Source organism: Cyprinus carpio, chromosome B9 (genome assembly GCF_018340385.1).
Source record: "Cyprinus carpio isolate SPL01 chromosome B9, ASM1834038v1, whole genome shotgun sequence".
In the NCBI taxonomy this organism is placed as follows: domain Eukaryota; kingdom Metazoa; phylum Chordata; class Actinopteri; order Cypriniformes; family Cyprinidae; genus Cyprinus; species Cyprinus carpio.
This window is the reverse complement of record NC_056605.1, coordinates 19,349,951-19,366,909: the sequence shown is the minus strand read 5'-3', so window position 1 is coordinate 19,366,909 and position 16,959 is coordinate 19,349,951. Positions and strand designations below refer to the sequence as shown.

General features: G+C 37.9%; 1 protein-coding gene across 2 annotated transcripts; it reads right to left on the bottom strand.

Annotated features, from left to right (window-relative positions):
- Window positions 1-1,330: 1,330 nt before the first annotated feature.
- On the bottom strand, window positions 1,331-16,463 carry wars2 (tryptophanyl tRNA synthetase 2, mitochondrial). 2 transcript variants are annotated; one of them, XM_042731381.1, is made up of 6 exons: window positions 16,316-16,463; window positions 7,981-8,238; window positions 5,412-5,492; window positions 4,134-4,216; window positions 3,922-4,040; window positions 1,331-1,952 (listed from the first exon to the last, which is right to left on the bottom strand). In XM_042731381.1, the coding sequence occupies exons 1-6, from the start codon at window positions 16,397-16,399 to the stop codon at window positions 1,504-1,506; spliced, it is 1,074 nt and encodes a 357-aa protein (XP_042587315.1). In that variant the 5' UTR covers window positions 16,400-16,463; the 3' UTR covers window positions 1,331-1,503. The 2 variants fall into 2 exon arrangements, with proteins under 2 accessions (XP_042587315.1, XP_042587313.1); XM_042731379.1 differs by lacking the exon at window positions 16,316-16,463 and adding an exon at window positions 15,849-16,184.
- Between the last annotated feature and the right edge of the window lie 496 nt (window positions 16,464-16,959).

The window sequence follows — 16,959 nt, the reverse complement described above, 5'->3', positions numbered from 1 at the left end:
CTTGACCGCGCATCGCTTGGTATCATGAGCGCTGCATTCGATTAGCACACTGTCCATGGATTGTTATGATAAAACACCTACTAAATGTCGGACACGTTTTGTTATCATTTTGCTCATTATTTTTCTCCCGTAATTCAATATTGCTAAGTAACCATGCTTGCACTTTTGCTATTATTTCTATTTTGCAGCACATATGGAGTCTATACCAACGGTACAAACCTGGCACAGAACTCTTCTGCTAAAAATAGCGCATTTGAACAAGGCGAAAATGAATGACACATCAAAGCGAAGAGTAACGTGAAATACTGTCAAATAACAAGTGACTGCTCCTCGCCATTCCGTCAGCATATATTACAGAGAGCGAAAAAGCTGCTCTAAACAAACGATTCATTTTGCTGGGCTGATCACTAATTGCCCCGTGGAACGAATAAACTTCCCACCTAATCCTCCCATATATCCTTAAATTCAGAACACAGCTTGGAGAATAATGCATGTTTGTGCAGCAAATGACGCTGGAAACCTTTTCAATTGCAGTTTAAAGAAGAAAATGCAGAGAAAATGCGGGTAGAGTTAATGATGTTTTCTCATTTCATGATTTATGATGAGTTCTTTTAGAATTATTTCAGAGCAAAGAAGTTTATAAAGCTTAAGTCATAAAGCAGGAAATGTTTTTTTTTTTTAAGTGAATATATGAAAGACGTCAGACGAAGGATCTGAAATTATTTCCAAATGAAAATTAGGTGCATAACTCATTATTTTAAATATATAACAACAAATCAATTCTGGCCTGTGTATTTTTATATTCTAGTTAATGCAGACTTTTTTTATTTTTATTTATTTATTTACTTATATTTTTCAGAATTTTCCGTAATACACTTTTTCTCTTTAAAAGGTAGACAGGAGCATATTAAGTGAATTTATGCGTTACATTCCTTTTTTTTTTTTTTTTTCAGGGATAAATGGATATAAAGTCTTGTGTAACATTATAACTAAGTGAATCAACTTTGAATTCTGGTAATGCATGTAATTTAGTTGCCCTGCCTTGTAATTTTACTTTTCCTAATGGACAGACAATCTTGCCACCTCCTCACAGATACTTTCTTACAAGGGAAAAAACAGCACAATACAATAAAAACATCCTTACACAAGCACAAATTGCTCCATTCGTGCATAGTGCATGTATGAGGTGCCTACTATATGTCAACTAGCAGCCTTGAACAGACTTGGAGTTGGCTAGACTTGCAGTTTTTCCTGCACAGCATGTATTTGTTGAGGCACATGTGAGATTGAAAAGGGTTTTGAACTTATGTTATTCATATGACAATAAATAAAAATAAAAATATTTATTTGCTTAAAAAATGGACAAAATACAAGATGAAACCAAACAAAACTGAGTAATCTGTGACAGTGGTGTAATTTACTTACCAAATGTTTTCACTAGTAAACTGAATGAATCTAACACAGACAAAGAAGAGTTCATTGCATTTCACAGTTTATAAAGGCTTAATAGAAGCCCACCAGTTTTCTGACTTCTGTCATCACAGGAGCTGCGAGGCTGCAAGCTTTCTCTGCTCCTTTGGCTAAGAGACTCTCAAGATAGCCCCTGTCGGCCCTCAGTCTTTGGATCTCCAGCCGAATGGGTTGCAGTTTCTGTACAATAGCCTCAGCCACCACATTCTTGTATTGTCCAGTGTCCATACCTTCAGCCAGCCTCACCACCTCCTCCACGCTCTGTCCAGACACAGCCGCGTGCATGGAGACTAGGTTTGATACACCTGGCCGACTCTCAGGCTCATAGGTCACTTCAGAAGTGAAGTCAGTCACAGCTCTGCGAATCTTAAGGACAATGTCATCAGGCGTATCGGTCAGGAAGACTGTAGCTAACTTTTGGGGGTCTGACTTGGACATCTTAGAAGATGGATCCCTCAGAGATTTCACCTTTCGAGTGTCACCTGAGAGTTAAACAATAGGAAAAGTTAAACATTTAATCCATGCCGAGTGAGTATTTCCTATAGTTTCCTATTCACGTCCATTATAATAGTTAATAGTTAACTATAATATAATAAAATATATAATTACAATATTATATATAATTATATACAGGTAAGAGTTAACTATATGTGACCCCTATAGAATACACAATCTGAAAGCTGAATAAATATGCTTTCCATTGATGTATTGTTTGTTATGATAGGATAATATTTAGCCGAGATACAACTATTTGAAAATCTGGATTCTGAGCGTGCAAAAAAATAAAATGTTTGGTTTTTTTTGGTAGGTTGATTTTTGGGTTGTCTAAATGAAGCTCTTAGCCAAGCATATTACAAATCAAAAATTAGGTTTTCATGTATTTAAGGTAGTAAATTTACTAAATATCTTCATGGAACATGATTAAGTTAGTATATCCTAATGATTTTTTGGCATAAAGAAAAAAATGATAATTTTGACACATACAATGTACACCCTTGCTACTTATGACTGGTTTTGTGGTCCAGGGTCACATAGTTAAAGTGTTAAAATAATAGTTTTACTCAATAAGGACATCAAAAGTGACAGTAAGGAGTTTTACAATGTTACAAAATATTTATATTTCAAATAAATGCTGTTTAGAAAATTCAAAAGAAAAGAAAAATATCATGGTTTCCACAAAAATATTAAGCAGCACATCTGTTTCAAGCACTGATATTAATAAGATTGATAATTAAAGAGGTGAAGAATAATAAAGAATAATATAATTTCTAAATGATCATGTGACACTGAAGACTAGAATAATGACTGCTGAAAATTCCACTTTGCCAACACAGGAACATATTAGATTTTAAAATATATTAAAATAGAAAACAGTTCTTTTAAACAGTAAAACGTCACTTTATTTTACTGTGTTTTTGAACAAATAAATGCAGCCTTGGTGAGCATAAGACACATCCCATAAAAACTATATAAATTTTTTTTAATTTGTTTTTGGTTAAATAAATGCAGCCTTGGTTAAGACACATCCCATAAAAACTTAACCACTCTGATAGATTTAGTTCAGTAAAGAATTTGCCTTTTTTTTTTAAACTGTTGACTAAATGAACCGGCTCATTTCCACCACTGCCAAAAAAACGGTGCAGGAAACATGCTATTTAATATCACTTTCTTTTAAAAGCTTCCTTTACAATACTGCCTAACCATTTCAATATAAAAGTAATCATAGGATGCAATTTTCCAATTTTTATAAGATAAATTTCAGTAAATTAGCATTACATATAGCGACCACTGGTTGCACACTAATCAGACTGAAATGAAGAACCTCTGGAAAGCAACTGGGTTGTGTAAATATTATTTCTTTGTGGAATCACAACACAGATGGGCTCTAACAGTTGGATCTTTGATTTAGTTTCAGGCAACAGATATTGTTTGGCTTCTTTAGCTTTGGCTCTAGGATGCAGGCGCAGTCTTCCTTCTCATGTAAGAAGAGTGATGTGAACCGGTCCTTTGTGAAGTCACTATAGGGAAACCCCCCAAATCCATTATCACCCCATCACTCAGATAGAGGAGGAAGAGAACAATCCTTTAATCAAAGTGCCATCGCACACATGACTGGTTTCATATTGTGCTTTTATGATGGCGATAATTACAGTGAATGAAAGACTGAAGCTCAAACTGACGATTCAACATGCCAGCCATGTGTTGCACACAACTTTTTGCGCAAGGGTACGTTGCTGTGCGTGTGTGTAACATACAGCGAGGAAAGCAGGGAGCTGGAGAAAACACTTGAGAGCACTGACTTATTTGTGTGTTCGCTGAATGACACGGAGTAATTTGTCTTACTTTTCCACTTTTCAGGGTTTGTGCTCAGGTGAATCTTTATGAGAAAAACAGACTGATTTAAACAGGAAGTTAATGTCATGAGGTAAAAATGAAAACTCCCAAACATACTGAGCAGGGCACGAGGCTCTGGGAAGAACTCTCCGTACTGGTTGTTAAAGATGCGGGCCAAGTCCTGGGCGAGCTCCAAATGCTGGATCTGGTCCTCCCCTACTGGCACATGTGTAGATCTGCACAACAATAACATCACTCTCTCTCAAACACAAAGCTTGGACTATAACCACGCTAAGAATAAAACACATGAATAGCACAGCCAGCCGTACTTGTAGAGCAGAATGTCTGCTGCTTGTAACACTGGGTACGTGTAAAGCCCCACACTGCCTTCATTCTTCTGCTTGCTCTTCATCTGTAAAGAAAAGAAACAGAGGATTTACCGCTGGACGGACAGATGGAGAGGAAAGTTTGAAATGAATCTGAAGCACCTTTCATTACATCTGGCTGCAACTGTCTATTTGTTTTCTTATTACAATGAGGTCTAACATCAAGCCCTTTCTCAGTTTCCCACATCGGCTGAATGAAGGAGTTTTGCCACATTAACGCACACAGACAGCATCTAAAGGCCACTTTCCGCCACGTTTCACATGCACTCAGCTGTTGAGTAAACAGCTAGGTGTTTTCCCTGCAGTGGTGGGAGGCTTCTGGCCGAGCTCTCCTTCAGCAGCAATATAAAAGGGTTGTCCTCTCTGGGTGAATCACAGTCATTATCAAGCCCTGTCTCTCCCTGCCAGGTCCGCCCACCCTCATGACCGGCACAGGAAAAGCCTGTCGCCGTGCCACATGGACAGCAAACAGAGGGAGGCAGGCCTGAGCAATCAGACTGGCATGTTACCATCTTCTAGAGAGGGCTCTAATATATCATGTGTCTTTTTATTTAAAGTGCCCCTATTATGGATTTTTGAAAATGACCTCTCATTCAGTGTGTGACACAGCTCTAAGTGAATGAAAACATATGGCAAAGTTTTAAATCTGAAATGCACCGTGTATAAAGTTATTGTCTCTTAAAAGAAAGAGTCGACTCTGAATCATTGAAACGAGTCGTTTTTAAAACGAATCCCAAGCCGTTTCATGTTGACGTCAACATGAAACATTAGCATATTGCCTGACCACTTGTTGGTCTTTTCAGATGGTCTGAATGAAAATGCAAATTCATTCTTTGCCACTAGGTGCAGCTTTTGGAGCGGAAAAAATAGTGGTCTCCCCGGTAATGCTGTACACAAAGCAGCACTGCGCTCACAAAACTGCTTTATCAGGCATTACAGGCATGATGTAATGAAAATGAGACCAAGCGCTTTATGAGCAGATTAGCATCACGCAAAGGAGGGGTTTGGAAAAATGAATCGTTAAACAAATCGAGCAAATAAGGTCAAAATAAATGCATATTATAAGACAATGAAAGTGTTTTTTGACCTTGCACGCATGTGAACCTGTTGTTGGGGACTCCCTAAACCAAAATAGGAACCATTCATCACCCATAATAGGGGTACTTTAACATACTCTCACAAGCAGATAAAACACAGCAAAAACAAATGTGCTGTAATTACCTTCCATTGAGGCAGGTGTCGTAAACGAGGCATGCTGGTAAGGCAGCCAAGGATCCATGAGAGCTCAGCATGTTCTGAGACCTGCAGAGTAATTATATGATTACATTTTCAGAAAAAAAAAAAAAAAAATTGTAAATGGTGCTCGTTTCTCATTTCATTTATCAATCAATTTATTCAGAAATATATTAAAAGTACAGTGAATACATGCAATGCTTTGAACACATCTTCTTTGATGTGTATGTTTTTAATTTCTGAATTTAAAATTCATTTTGATGGTATCTTTTTTAACAAATTAACAAATAATTTGAAAATCCTCTGTCCGATAAATTAAATTTGGTGTGACAAACATACAGAAACATGGGAATACGCAAACCCCTGGATACCTTCATAAACGTGTCAAAATTAATAAGTCTCTTCAGATAGTTTGATGTTTTCATGACATGGAAAGTTTAGATTGTAAAATTCAGTGTAACTCCCCCAAAACTGATAATGTGTGTGCTACACCATATTTTTAAACTTTAATAAAAATAAAAATTATTCATGATCAACATGAAGTCAAAAAGTAAGTGTCTAAGAACTTGGCACACCATTAAAAAAACAAAAATATTGTTTCTCTTTTTATTGTGGACACATATATTACCATCATGCAATTAAATTATCATTGATATCTCTTGATATGCAGAGTGACAGCACTTTACACATAAACTAGGTATCTTCGTAGCGCCCCTGTGTGGCAGTGAAGAGAACAAGATATTCCTCACCTCCCAACAGGTGCAGACTGGCACAGTATGAAGGCCTTTCTACATCAATACTATATCACAAGTACTCAAACTAGTCCTTCTCTTGTTACAAAATCATGTGATAGAGCTCATTTGATTGGCATTGTGAAATCTGCACAATTCCCAAGAGAGTGTGCACGCACACAGACACACATTCAAAAGAAAAACACTCCTCAAAATCGTTCTGCTTCAGAGAATTAAACTTTATGAGTGCTGGCGACACGGCCGCCATCTCTCATACTCACAAAAGGATTCCGAGGCATCTGACGTAAACCCAGAGAGGAACGAACATAAAACGTGATTTTATGGCACAGCGCTGAAAGAGATATTTATTACAGCTAGCTAATCTACGTGTGAGGGTAAGACGGCGGATATGAAGATGACTGAGAAAATCTGTATCAGAAAATCTGATATAGTGGTGGTGGATATCTTAGATGACTTCATAGGTCAGATTTGTGCAATCAACTGAGACACAGAAATAGTAAGTGAAACAATAGAGCATTAAACCTAAACTGATTATTCCTCAGAAACATACGTGAAAAGAAATTGAAAAGAAGTGCAAAGTGTGAAAAAGGGTCATATTTGTTTAGATTTACACACAAAGTTCAATTACGCGAGTCTGCCAGAAACATACATATAAATCTCTCTGATGTGTGGATGTTATTCTGGTAAAAAAGTTTCTAGTGCAATACGTCCCAAACACACATACAGCTATAACACGAAGCACTATACTTAAGATCCGATTGATTTTAGCTTGTCACCATTTTTTCAATGAAGTCAAGTGTTTTCCTTGGGCCAGGGTATTATTTTCACATGTGGAACAGTCTTGAGCTCGTATGTTCGATGGGAGGTCTTTAGTCCTGCCAAGATATGTGGCATGAAGTTAAAATGGAATAAAATCAGGGGAGTGTGTGTGTGTGTGTGCGTGCGTGCAGGTTTTCACATGCTCGCTGCAAAGTTTCAGTGAGAAAACACACAAAATCCCGACACACTTACACTCTGCTGCACAACACACACAAACACACTGTTGAAAGCATATCAGGTGGCTGAGAGGAAGAACATGTCCACACTTATTATAGTTACCCTTCAAAAGTTGCTCAATTCGAGAGAAAATGTGCTGGACAGCTAGCGAGTTGCTGCGTACAGTAAAATCTATTATTATCCTCCTCTTTCTGCTTCATGTGGTCGCTTTGAAGTGAACCGTGAAAACGAATCTGTGTGTTTTCCCCTATCCTGAGAATTTGTAGAGATAGGAATCGGTTTGGTAAAATAAGCATTTAAAGCCAGCTTCCATTAAATAAATATTTGGCAATGAAAAATATGTTTTAGCTTACTGCCAGTAGTTCAGCCAAATAAAACAACCGGACGGCTATTTAGAATGAGACTTTTGAAGTTATTTGAAAGGTACCTTCCACATATTTTGACATTGTTTAGGCAGAAAGGTTGAATAAAGATGTGCACACTTTAAAACTAGAATACTAGAAGCATTTTGTGATAGTTCAACCCAAAATTAAAATTCATCATTTACTCACCCTCATGTCATCCTAAACCTTTTTGTCCACACATTGAAAGTGTTGCTTTGAACCCCACTGACTTTCATTGTGTGACCAAAAAGAGTTCATTAAAATTTTCTTATGAGTTCAACAGAAGAAAGAAGGTCATACAGGTTTGGAACAACATGAGGGTGACTAAATGATGACCAAATATGCATATTTGTGTAAACAATCCTTAATTAAGGTGATTTAATACATGTTCCATTCTTAAAAGAAAGTCTTCAAAGCAGAACTCACTTGAGACTGCTGGAAAAGGATAGAGCGAGTCGGGTCTATGCCACAGGCCAACAGACTGGCGGCCATGTCCAGGATGTTTTCTCGGAGCATCTGAGGGTCCTGAGGCTGGGTGATGGAATGAAGGTCTACGATGCTATACATGACTGTGCTATACTTGTCCTGCAGGGCCACCCAGCTCTCTAGAGCTCCCAGATAGTTCCCCAAGTGAGGAACACCTGTGGGCTGGATTCCTGAGAAAACCTGTGCTTTAGGGAGGCTCTGTAAAGAAAAAGAGAGAGTTTGAGACCAAATCTGTTAAAAAGAAAGACACACATTCAAACAAAGGAGGGCATAAAAGTGAAGGCAAAGAAAGTTGGTGGTATGCATACAGCTAGAAAGGAGACACCCTATACAGTTTTATGAATGTTATCGAAGCGATAAATCCAAGGCATGTTTCACACTAACAGAGCACCCTACCGGGTGAGAGAGTGCTAGAGCGGAACTTCACCATAGCCAATGAAAACACTCCACAGTTCACAGCCAGCCAATAGCAGCTTTTAAGAGTGATACAGTCGTGGAATAACAATCACAGTAGTGGTCCTGCCCTAAACAGCAACAGAAGAAAGCAGTGCAATGCTATAAACCTATGAAGTATATTAAAGATTGGGAAGAATAAAACAAAGGGGTCATTTTTAAATGTTTGGACTGAGAAGGAAGCCCACTACCCCTTAGTCTTTATTAAAAAACAAAAAAAGATTCATGCCCGCTGATTGCTGGACAAATATTGTGTTACTAGCAGGCCGAGACTTCTGAAGTTTGGAAGTTTTGCATCTGATTCAAAACTTCCAAATTTCCATTTCCAATAGTCAACTTCCAAACAACTTACTACAACTGCCAAATAATCTTTGTACTTCATAAAAAGGTTAACTTTGTTACATAACATTCAAAATGGGAAAAACACACATGAAAAGAGTTGTGAACACCTGCATGGCTATGTATGAGGTGTCTTACTTTGGGGCCCATATACAATCTGAGATCTATGGCTGATCTGAAATCAGTCTGGCTTCAGGGAAGCCTATAGCCAGGGGAATAGAATCACTGATCCAAAGTCATTAGCTAGTTTTAGGAAAGGAGCAGGCTATTTATGCCATTACTGGGTGAGTAATTGCAGTGCAGTGGCCCGAATGCACAGGGCCTCTCTGAGGTGTCAGAAGTGATTTGGGGCAGAACGGAGCCTGGTTCATGTGTGTTCTCACCTTGCGTTGTTCCCCTCTTCCCCTCCGGCCGATCATTAAACATCCAGACATGGTAATGGTGTCATTTGAGACAATCACACATAAGCTGAAACAACACTAGGCCCAACTACCGAAGGAATAATCAACCTATCGCACCTCCCATCTACCGACAAGAAGGAATGTCTGAAAAATCTGATTTTTTATATTAATTTTTTTGGCAACTGGCGTGATGATGGGGGAATTTTATTCAGGAGGTACATTACATAGTAACCTTAGAAATGCCCATTTCAATGTCATTCTTCATTATTTATTAGGGTGTAGCTATGGTTTTAACATTGATGGGGACATTTTCTAATCAGATACATAATACAATAAATCCAAAATCTTTATTTATATGTTTAATTTATATGTTCGGTGTATATACATATGAGGGTTTATTTCGCTGTGTTGATGCCATAAAAAATAATGCAAAAAATACAAGCACCTTCTTTACTAAGTAGTCAAATGGAAAGGCCTGTGTTTTCAAATGTAAATTTGAATTCATAAAATAATCTCAAATATACAAGCGTTGAGGTCCTAAATTGTAAAAGCAAATGTGTCAAGAATAAGCAATGCTTATGTCACACACAGATGTTAGACAGCATCCAAGTTAATGTATAAAGTGAAATAAAATCCTTTATTTTATAAATGAAATAATGACACAACACTCTTCCATTCTCACCTGCAGTAATTGCTCAGTTTTTCTTTTACTCAGATTCACTTGGACTTGCTCGCTCTCCTCAGCTGTCCCATGCACCAGCACAAACTACTTCCTCATGACACTTGGCAGGAGCAGCAACTTCTCTCCTATTTTTTTACACTGACAAACGCAACACTGTTATACAACAGTGCAGCAAAGTAGCAAAAAAATCCTCCATGTCTACCATATGGAGTAGACATTAAATCGTATGTGTGTGTGCACAAGCTGATAGAGTTACACAGTACACCTACAATCCCTGTTCTTACACTCATGTAGGCACTTTGTAGGAGTATTTAATTGTAAAACTATCTGTGTGTGTTCCAGTTGGTGTAAGATTTAATAAGTAAGTCTAGAAACAACTAAATACATGGCAACCTCCATTTGACCATTTGAGATGGATTGACCCTTTTGTATTAACATAGTGAAAATATTGCAATACAGCTATGGAAAAACAGAAGCTAGGTTATGTCAAATACAGCTCCAAGGCCACCATGAGACAGAACAACACTTAATCTTCACTGCAAACATATTAGATGTGAAAACAATATCTTACATTTCGCAAAATACCATGCTCAGACAGTATTTGTTGTGAGAACTTATGTTTTTTGTTTAAGCCAGTGGTTTATAAATGGGGTCACATAGAGCAGAGAAAAAACAATGATAAATGTAAATGATAACATGCAACTAATATAATTAGCTTATCAGCTTTTAAAACACTTTTCATATTTTTTGTTGTTGTGTATCCAATCAAAAACTACATATTTTTCACTTGGTAAGAGCCAGCCAAATTAGGCAGGCACCTACAAACCATAAAAAAAGAATAAATATATAACAATGAATTAATAATTGCAAAGTTTAATTTTAGGGGCATTTGATGTTCAATGTAAATTTGGGTAAGGTACTGACACAATGAGCATGTAATTACAACTGGCCATTCAGATTTAATAAAGTTCTTCGATTTGAGCTCTTTAAACTCAAAATCCGTACTATACATGAAGAAACGATAAGGACTCTATAGAGCCATCCATAGCTTAACTCCAGGAACATCCTGGCAGAGAGACGCCCATCTTTGCATGCCACTTCCAACACTGCCTTTCACCACCCTTTATGGTTCTGCAGGAAAGCATCAGCAGCTCAGTAAATGTGGAGAAGCTCTCCACAGGAGCTGATATCAGAGAGGGAGCGTGAGACCAGATCTGAATGGCACCTCTGACCCTCCCGCCCCAGTCCATTTGTCCCCCACTAAGCTTCAGACACACAGAACCTACTGTTATGGTGTCTATCTGCATCGCCTCACTCGCCCTATTAAAACAGACATCACGCTGAACAGAGGAAACACATGCCTTAATCCTGCCACTCTCCGCTGGACTACCAACAAAGCCCTGCTTTGGTGAAGTATAGGCACCTTCCCCTGCCTGAGACGGTGGGGAATGTGTGTTTTTGCCGTACCGAAACACACTCAGCTTGAAGCGAAGTGCGAACGGCTGAAAATAAAACAGGAATAAGACCCGATTCGAAGGGAAAACACATTAGAGAAAGCGTGAGTGACAAAGCCAAAAAAGCAGTGAAAGAATGAGCAGGAGACAGGGCAAAAGAAGAGGTATTTGTGGGGAGGAGTGCAGCGTACAGGAGGTGGCAGGGGGGCAGGAGACGGAGCGTTTGATTAAATCTGCGGTTGACGTTTCGGACAGGTGAGATTGATGAGGTTCCTCTACGCTTCACACTGTGCGGAGAGCGCAGGGAGAGGAACAGAAACACGCAGTGTGGAGAGCCAGGGCTGGGGGCCCTCTCACACCGTGGGGTCCCCGGCCTGATTAATGGGGCTGGAGTCCCTTCAAAAACAGCGCTCCCAGCAGAAAGGGCCGCACCGTGCTCCAAAAATAACCAGGATGGGACAGCCGCTCCACTACGGACTGCGGCTTGGAGGCCAAACCGTGAACCGTTTAGGACCAATCGCTTTTGTTTCACTACAATCCTCCCTCTGCTGATCGCATTACATATTAAAAGATAGGTTACGCTTAGTCTGACATGAAATATAATTATTTGCAAGCTGCACAGAAAAGCCTGCCGAAATCTCAAACCAAAACCCAACGCCTGGCACGCAGAATGATAAATGTCTTGCATGAATTATATTGCGATATTTGGACACTCTATATAAACTATACTAAGCAAATAAAGTACAGAGCCACTTCTGCCTTATCCCCTTTTGAGCCTTGACAGGAAAAAAAACAGAGGCGCTAGCCTACTAATGACAAATTAAACACATAAAAGTCACAACGAAGCAGAAATAACCTGCACACACCTCATAAATTTATCAATGTGTAATTATGGTAACACTCAGGAACTCTTGAGCCACAGTTTTTTCCTTGTTCCCTCTAATTTCCTCCAGCGCTGCGTGTTGTTTTGAGCAGAACCCAGAAGCTTGATACCAGATAGTGGGTGCTATTCAATTAACTACGTCAGATTTTCAGTAACCGTAAGTCTACAGGGTATGGTGCAAAACTCCACACTGAAAAAAGATTGATAGGATTTACTTTAAAACAATATTCACTCTAGGGCTGCACGATTATGACAAAACTCATAAGTGTCGATTATTCCCTTGAAATTGTAATTGTGATTTTTAATTACGATTATCACAGTTTACACTGAATGATGTTTATACCATTGTTTGACGCAACTGCATGTCGTATTTTTATATGTAAGTAAACAAGCTGAAAACACTACCTGAAAAACCTTTAGTGCGTTTCTACAGTATTAAGCCTCAAATGTCAACCATACATCGGATTGGTTTCTTCTTTAAATTATAAAAAAGTAAAAATATGAATGGTATTATAATGTTATACTAAAACTAAAATTAAAATAATGGGAAAATCCTGTAGAAAGAAAAAACGCATCTTAAGCATCCAGAATAACATAACTGGACTTTGAACGATTGATTGTCGCTTTGAACAATTATGTAATTGTGGCATCCATAATTGTAATCGGTGATTAGAAATTTGATTAATTGTGCAGCCCTAATTCACTCAGAAACTGCTAGTAAATTTCACAAACACACTGAATTAAATGCAAAATTTTGAAGTAGAAAAGATTCAAAATAAAACTATTTTCTCCAAAAAACTTGGAACTTTAACTTGAAAAACTATTTTTCACAGCGCAGCATTACTCTACAGGAATTTAGAGCCAAAATACATTAAATTATCTAAAAAATTATAATCGCTTGAGGAGTTATTCAGCATATATTACGTTCATCCTTCAGAATGATGAACCGAATTACACAGCGGAGTGTGAAAAAGTGCCTAGCTGACATGTAAAAACAAATCGTCTAATTAATAAATACAATCAAGCCCGGCTCATGTGCTCCTGCTTTCCTATGGTTTCCTCTCCGGGGGGCTCTGGGAGTAGGTTTAATGGTTTTAGCTGACATGAGAGTTAGAGCATTTAGACCTGAAGGAGAATTAAGAGCCGTTTCCTTTTTGTGCAACACAAGACTGAGATGACTGATATCAGCCATTAAGACCACAGGCGATTAAGGGCCGGATAGGGAGCGTCATGTTTTATAACGCAGCTTGGAGCGAGGGCCCACTGCATCCTGCTGCCTCATGCTGCAACGTATGGAAGGATAATCAGGGAAGTTTCAGGATATGATCGGAACAAAAGCTTAAAACCATCTAAACAACTGCGTAAAACACTCACACAACAGGGGTATTTCAACAGCTCCAGAAACAGAACAAGAGTTTTCAACACAGAGTGAAAGGTTAATGCTGAATTTATTTTGCATTTGCTCGCTGAATCTTGCTGGTTTTGGTGGTGAGAAAATCTAACATGCTCCTTTTATCCTCTTGCCACTATTTGACACGTTTCATCAATAATATTTATTTATAGGCATGGATTCCATAGGTCAAATTTCCCTCTCACTTATACTTGGAAAGAAAAATCTGTGCTCATCTTTTCACACTGCAGCTAAATGACTTTTCATAACCCTTTCTTTGCCAAAAAAATATGCTCCATGATTTGACGTAAATCACACCTAGCAGCATTGTGAACGTCCAGATTAGCACGCAGTGCCTGACATTTGGAGAAAATTAAAACGAATGAAAACCAACACCTCATTTCAAATGTTGCTGCTGGTAATAAAGGACTGCTGGGATGGTTTTGACGTCTTTCTGTAACCTCACTCCCACAGTCGCAGCTCTCTGCACTTTAGCGTCCCAAACGACACACTGCCTGTAGTTAACAAAACAGAGACTGGCTGCCAGCGGTGGACGCACATTCCTACACGGCAAGTGTGCTGAAGTCATCAAATAAAACCGGGTTGTCAATCAAGTCAAGGCAGAGTGGGCTTCACATGCTCTGTAAAAGGCTCACTAGCTATAATTTACTGTGCTCAGGTCCAGTTAGCATTACATACACTCAGGGAATTGCACTGTTAATTAACAGTTTCTTTACATATTCTGGTTCACTTTAAAAGCTGGAATTTCAATATGTATAAAGGGCTGTGATGGCTGTTATAAATAGTGTCATTTTAGGATGGTTTATAACAGGGAGACATGGCTAATTGAGCAAGAAGGAGCAACTGAGCTTTGCAATGAGGGCCAGGATAATCCAAATATAAAAGGTTTTATTTTTACTAAAATGGTTATATTAATAATAACAAGTAGTTCTGGAAATGTTCTATGTCACTTACCCATTTCAAAAAGCATTCAAATATTTCTGTCTACTGGCAAATCACATATCTACACAGTAAAATTCAAATGCTTAAACATATTGTAATAAAAAAGTGAGGCAATCTTAGTTGTTTAGTAATCATTATTGTTTAGCAAAAGTAAAGAAATCTGATTAAAATCATATTCTCTAGAACTCATATGCCAAGTCGCAGAGACAAGGACAGTCCTGTAAGTAATCTTCATCCAAAAAAAAAAAATTAAAAATACAATTTTTTATTCTTTTCTTTTACGGTTTTCATGATTTAACATGGAAATAGTAATGCTACTTTCATGATGAACATCCAGCACAAGGGAAATCAAATTTATAGAATTGTGTTCTACTCCTCTCAGAACATATTTTATAAAAACAAGTCTACAGACTGCTGTAATCTAAAACTGAATTACATATCAATTTTCATACTGTATCCTGCTATTCAAACACTGAACCTCATTATCTTTAGTCTTTGGAATAATGGAATTCATTAACTTATAAACACATCAAACTCCAATGCAAAACATGTCTAAAACAGTTCCACTGTTGTTGTTTTTTTTTTTACAGAATGAGAATAAAATTAGATAATCTTAATTTTGTTATTGTTACCACACAAGAAGTGAAAGATTTATGGATATGAGCAAAAAAAGTTCCAGCTCTTTAAAAAAAAAAGAAAAAAAAACTCTATTATTATAATTTAAAATTGTTTCACAACTGTTTTCTATTTGAACATGTTTTAAAATGCAGTTAATTCGTGTGATGGCAATGCTGAATTTTCCTATTACATATACAGTATATCTCACAACATATCACCACGTTTTTAAAGCTTCAAATCTGCAGGACAGCAGAACCCAATTTCCTTACAGATAACCATGTCAAGACGCTTAACTGCATGTTACAGCTAAATAAATTAAACTGCCACTATCATTAAACTATTCTTGACATTAATAAGCTTTAACAACTATGCACTCATAACAATGTCACAAGCAATTACAGAGGCTCTTTTTAAACAACGCCGTTATTTACACTCTATTAGCCTTTATCTGAAAATACTGTAAAGACTAATGTTACTGTAATGTGTTTAGATTGAACATTACAGCTGTCGGATACTTTCAATGTATTACAGAAGGTTTCCACTGAAGGTGAACCATGTAACAGATCCTCCGTAAAGCTGCCAAACTGGCAAATTATAAAATGGTAAAAAGAGAAGACTTTCTTACCGTCGTTCCCGTCGCTTTCCCAGCTTTAAATAGTCTTCCGTGGGAATTAGACTTATAAACACAACGAAAGACAGATTTCACGTTAAACCTCATGGAGAGCGCCATCTTGACTTATTCATAAACACACGCGTACGGTGTCCAATAAGGGACATACGGCCAAAACACACACTCAGGGCAGCAGCTCAAGCTTAACTTGGAAAGAACTGCCCTTTAGGGAGAACACGAGAACGCGCAGTAATCATATGCTGCTTCCCAAGGTGCCTACTACGCCCGTAAAGTATGTACTTTTTAGTGAAGAAAAAGTAGGCTACACACTTCGAGTGTGTAGTAGAAGAGTACGCAAACTTTAGGACATATCACGTCATACAATTGCGTCTTTAATGTCGCATAATTACACGCATCCTGTCACTGTACAATCATCTTGTCACAGTTAACATCCTCCACATTTCTTTCATTTAACTTCCTACCATACTGGAGAGAAAAGAAGTAGCACGTCGATCTGCGGTCCGCGGGTCTTCATGCAGATAATTCTGCTCATATATTTTCTGCATAATGATGCATTTAAAAGTTAACGACCAAACGGATGTTTATAAAAGTTTGCATTGCTGTTGCAGATGAAATATAACATAGATAAGATTAAATAAATATTATTTTACCAGGTTAAATGATTATTAGTAACTTAAACCCCTTTATCTAAACCCCTTTACTTAACCGTCGGTCGCGCGCATCCGCATGTCTGTAGATTTTTTAACGCTTTTTATTCGTGTTTGTAGTTCTCAACCGAATCATTCGTCAAAGCGCATTGGATTGTGGGTATTATTAGCCATTAGAGTGTGCATGGATCCACACTTCAGAAATCGACCTGAATCGACCATGGATAGTATGAACATTGGGTTAAACAACTTAATCCAGATAATATAATAATAACAGCTCACGCTTAAACCTTCCTTTGCATTGCAAAAGCATGAATGCTTAGTGATTGTGTCTGTCTCATAACCTGAGTTTACTTAGACAGCAATTATGTTTATTATTAAAAAACATGCCTATGCTCAAATATGTCACTACTGTAGGCACATAAACTCACTGTTTTGAGACAGAAAAAAAAGTATCA